General features: G+C 54.8%; 1 protein-coding gene across 1 annotated transcript; it reads right to left on the bottom strand.

The window, feature by feature from the left end:
• Positions 1 to 3,719: 3,719 nt before the first annotated feature.
• H310_11394 (hypothetical protein) lies at positions 3,720 to 5,111 on the bottom strand (the record flags this gene model as incomplete). The annotated part of the gene is made up of 3 exons (XM_008878070.1): positions 3,720 to 4,157; positions 4,209 to 4,388; positions 4,443 to 5,111. The coding sequence occupies 3 exons, from the start codon at positions 5,109 to 5,111 to the stop codon at positions 3,720 to 3,722; spliced, it is 1,287 nt and encodes a 428-aa protein (XP_008876292.1).
• Positions 5,112 to 5,271: the final 160 nt, after the last annotated feature.

The raw sequence follows: 5,271 nt of genomic DNA, 5'->3' as shown, positions 1-5,271 counted from the left end.
GTCGTGTCCTGAGACGATCCCCGGTCAATATAGCTAGGGCGTGTTTTGTCCAATTGACAAAATCGGTCGGTCCCACCCCGATCTATTCTCGCAATCAACGCGTCGACACAGCCACGGCGTACACAAAGCAAGCACACATCGCGCCAATGCACGGCATTTGAGTCCCTGCTCATGACCGGAATGGACCAGGAGTCGAGCAATACAAAACCCCTCGCGAAATCCTCGGCGGGTATTTTGTGTTGATGTGACCGCATCAAATGATGGCGCGGTTTTTTACTGCGAGGATTACGCGCTTCTGATTGGATGATGTCACATCTGATATGGCCAAGTTCAACGACGGCACGACCGCGGTGCAAAGTGGAGGGCGTGGAAGGTGGGGTGGAAGAACGCGCGAGTGTTTTGTGCCCCATCACGAAGGAAGGCTTCGTGTTGCGGTGGGATGGCAAGGTTCCTGATCACGGCCTAGCACGACATTTGTGGGGGACATGCATGCTTGTGTTCGTACAAATCTGCGACGAGCAGTAATGCCAGTTGCTCCAACACCACGAGACAGAGCAACTCGCCTGCTCGTGATATCGGAGCGACACGACTGCGCTTCCACGGTGTGGTTGTGGGAATCCCGCACAAAAGTAGTTGCTGATGACATCGATAGGAATGCCAGCGCCAAGTGTCACAAGACATTAGGAGATTCCGTCGCTGGCCGATCCCATCCTTCCTTTTCCGCAAGCCCGAGGGGGGGCAAGTGTGTTGGTACTTAGCAACATTTGCGCTTGGATGGTCGACTCTCTTCGAGCCCAACCGCACAAGCGGCCATGGAGCACTTCGTTCCGAGCAGCTGAGAGTGCATGGCATAGTTTTACGTCCATGTGAAGTGAATTCCGTCGAGCAGCAACGCTGCCTGTTGACGTCCTTACCACTCGTGTAAATGATATACTACGTAGTACACGCAAGCGCTCGTTTTGCATTTGCGAGTTGAGAAATGACATGGATTCAATCCTCAAGCGGGGGCATCGTCATGCTTTGAGCCTCGCCATGATCACAGATGCAACAGTAAGGACGTTGGTGATGGGAGCACTGCTTCGGGCATGAACGACCAAAAGGACGGTCATAGCATTGCCCATCGCTCGATGGATGCGCCGCCCTGCTCGACGTTTCATACTGGCGCCGACGAAGCAGATTTCCTCGTAAGATCACTGCGCACGTGCGGCTATAGTATGCGGCGCGGGCGACTTTTCGAGGAATTCCACCTCACATTCATGGCCATGCACGTTCTACAAAGCATATATACTGACGCTTTCGCAAATCATGGAGGCTGAGGCAGAATGCACAGTCGAGCCGCAGGTTCATTCTACTGGACAACGAAGCCCCAGTGCACAGAATCCAAATGAGCTGCACGCACTTGTGGGTATACATCCACCACATATGCGCTGTTGTGATGAAGGCGCACATGTGGGATGCTGGGGCTTGGAGGGGATGCTGGGCCTGGGGGATACTGGGACTTCGGAGACGCACGCTCCAGAACGAACAACTCCTCGAATCGGAAATTTTGGAGTTGTTTAGACCATCTTCTTTGGCAGATTCTACAAAGTCGACGATTCGCGCGGACACTCTCAGCTCTGCATGCCAATAATCCTGCCACGCGAACGAGGCGCGCTACTATCACGGGTGGACTCGAGGTTTTGTAAAAGGACGGAGCACGAGCGGTCACGATCCATTGAATTTGGTTCGGACTCTCCTATCGCAAAGGTTCGCAAAGCGACCCTTCGAGTAGCGACAGAGGACCTTGATGGAAAGCAATCTGCCTTTGGCGCAGCATGTGAACCGACGGAAATGAATTTGAACCCATGGATTCACGACTTCTACTCGGCACAGTCTCGCCAGACGTCGACGATGCAGGATTCACTCTGATGAGTGGGTGCGTTATCGCTGGTGCTTCATATCGTTCATACTCCACGGGTCGAGTTGTGGGCAAATTGGACTTCGCCATGACCAAGGAGCTGCTCTTTGCGCGACGAGGTCGCATCTCTGACGACCACGGCACCAAGTCAAGTCCGGCGCATGTGTTCGTGCGAAGGCGAACCCAACCAAGTCACCAATCGTGAGACTGGCGCATGTGAACAAAGCAGACTCGCCATAGAGAAAGATGCAGAACACATTAGGCGTGCTGCCCAGACTGACTCCTTGATGGTCGATGCCGTGATGTCGGTGAAGGTCACGTTGGCGTGAATGTTGGACGGGTTGTGGGCATCTCGACGAAACCACGCCTTCCGACGTTCGAGCGCCACGATGAAACCTGTTTGCACCACCACAAGGTGACGACCAACGAATTGTACACGTGCTTGGTTTGTGTGGGAGTACCATGAACGGTGGAATTCCCAAGTCTGCATCCCACTGCTGACCTTGCCTTCCGCTTGGAGGCGGTGGTGGACATGATTGCGGGGAGGACTCCACGATGCCTTGCCCCCCCCATCGGGGCGACAGAGTTTGCTACAACTGCAGCACACGTGGAGCGCGAAAAGGGTTGTACGGGGCCCAGCCCCTCGTTGTGCAAATGACATTCCGACCGAAGCCAGTACAAGGCTTATGTTTGACAGGTCGCCAAAGGTGCTGCACTACAAAATCGTCCCCACGGTGAATACACGCAATCGAGACGGCAAAAACACTTCGTCGCAAGTTGCAACTGGCTCGCCCACACGAATACAACTCAACCACGTCAGCCCTTTCACCTAGCATTGTCGTGGCCATTCTCGATCGCATGGACATGCCAAGAATACTTGGGTTCGAATTCGCGCTTGGGGTGGAGGTTTGAATGCAGGAATATGCGACTCCACAGGGCAAGACGATCTCAATCCATAATGCATCTCGCCAAGATCCAAATGGTTTGAGGTGTGAATCGCAACGCTCCATTTGTAGTCGGCCCTTCCTTGGTGTCGTGGCCACAGAAAATGAAGAAAGGATGTCATGTACTGATCTATCGCGCTGCTCGCTGGTCGATTTGATTGCATTCAAATCGCAGTCTCGACGGGCACGTCACTCGTATCGTGGCACTCGCCCACTACTCTTGACTCATGGCAACAACACAGCAGGGAGATCCGTCGACACCTTCTCCACAATCCACACTTTTGACCGTGAGACTTGACTATGCCTTGGACTATGTGGACCTGGTCGCTCCGCCCACGCAAACGAATGAGGCCCATTGAATGCTTCCTTAAGTGTGTACGCGCGTTATTACATTGCCAACCTGACACGAGGGCGCCGCCAAGGGGTTGGAGTTTGCACCGCGCGTGACATCCTGAATGGTTCAGTTGGATAAGCAGTGCCGGAGTAAACTGATGCATTCTAGATTCTGCCACAGATCTACACTTGTTTAAAGTATATGCATCGGACGAGCGAATGTGGGTGTGTCGCACGTCAGTTGGGTTGTCCGTTTTGGTCAGCTCGGCCGGAGAGTGCCGAGGAGCATTGGTGGGGGGGAGCGATCGGCGGCCCTTGAAGGTGTGACGTGCACGTGGCTTGCGTGCGCTCGTGCCTGTGACGGTGACGTTCCCTGTGGTGGGGAGCTCAAGTTGATATTGATCGAGACGATTTCGGTGCTGAGGGGCTCATGTTGGTCGTTCGTGGAGATAGCTTGGAGCATTCTGTTGGAAACGCGGATGGTGCGTTTGAAAGAGTATATGCCCGCCCTGCCGCATGTACCTCCAGGACAACTCTCGAGACACTTAGACCCATACATTCACCACATCGTTTGGAGCGCTCTGCTTCCAGCCACCGACCACGACGAGAACGGTAGAGAACGAGTGTCGGTGTACGAGCTCCATGCGCTCGGCTGCCGTCATGTTCCACGTGTTTTGGTTCCTCACGTTGTGGGCGACTTGCACGTCGACTTGGCCGTGGAGGTCGTGGCCAGCCGTCGGTTGAAACAACATGCGAATCGCATAACAGGACCGATGAGGATTGTCGTGCAAGGGCCAGCAATACAAATCGAGGCGAACGCCTGCGTTGTGGGGCGTATGCGACCCAACATAGTCTCCGTATAGGAGGTCGGCACACATGGACATGGTGGATTCACCATTGGGAAAGACGCGGAGAATTCGCGGTGTGTTGTCCAGGATAAATTCCGACCAGATCGTGGTAAACAGCGCTAGCTCGGACCGCACCTAGAGCCACGAGAACGTCATGCGATCAAGATACGGACGGCGAGAGCATACAAAGAGAGACGTCGACGAGAGCACCACATGAAACCCAAGCCCCATGCTCAGGCATCGAACAACGCTCAAGATGCTTGGGGCCAACTCGCTCGACACGATGCGCAGCGATGGGATGTCCAAACGCCACGTTCCATTCAATGCGGACGAAAACGTCTTGGAGGGGCGCGAGTAGTTTTGAGCCTATGGCGCAGTGTTGGTGAGATCTCTTGATAGGGAACAGATTCGAGTGTGCACCAGGTAAACTTCCCGCAGCTGAGCAACGAAGGCTTCAAATCCCTTGGACCGCGCATACGATGCACCGATGCGACTCGACTCGGACGCGTGGGTTTCCTCGTTCGACCCCAGCGACTCAAAGTAGACCGACGACGTGGCGTGCGATTCGTGCGTGATCCTACACACTTGATGGTACACTTGAGCGAGCCACTGCTCATACGCTCGAGATAGATTGCTCTGATCTAAAATCGAGTGGGCATTTCGTCGGAGAAACTCGTCCAAGGTGGCTCTGCCCCGCAGCAAAGCGACGAGTATTTTTGGGAGGCTTTCAGTGCTCTCCAACGCTCGTGGATTAACTTTGCCCTCCGGGAAGAAAAGCTGGATGACATGGTCAACGAGCGCAGACGTGGCAGTCACAGCAGTCGTGGTGGTCGTCAGCGATGTGTAGAGCAACGCGAGGTGCCGCTCCATGTCTGCTAAACTCGGCGGTGGTGTGGACTCGGGTAAAGCAGCATCCAAGTCGGGCAATATCGTCATCCGTGTCGCCCCCGTCGAAATGATTTCGTCCAAGTGGCTGTCGCTGAGCCGATACATGCCTTCACATTCGCACGCTTCCCGACTCGTTGCAGACAAGACCGGGTCCGCCGTCGACTTTTTCTGGCACGACTTGCATGCCCGACGGTACGACATGACGACAAACGGAGGCGACTGGACGATTGCAATGACTCGGAGGTGGGACGGACCGGTCACGCGCTGTTCGCGAGTCAGCACGTACGCCTGCACGACAGGTCCAAAGTAAGAAGCCAGGGTGTCTCGAACGACCGTCACCTTGATGCAGTGCCAGCAGCGC

The sequence above is a fragment of the Aphanomyces invadans genome, assembly GCF_000520115.1.
Source record: "Aphanomyces invadans strain NJM9701 unplaced genomic scaffold supercont1.31, whole genome shotgun sequence".
In the NCBI taxonomy this organism is placed as follows: domain Eukaryota; phylum Oomycota; class Saprolegniomycetes; order Saprolegniales; family Verrucalvaceae; genus Aphanomyces; species Aphanomyces invadans.
Note: the sequence above shows the minus strand (reverse complement) of the source record. Positions and strands in the feature narration are given on the sequence as shown.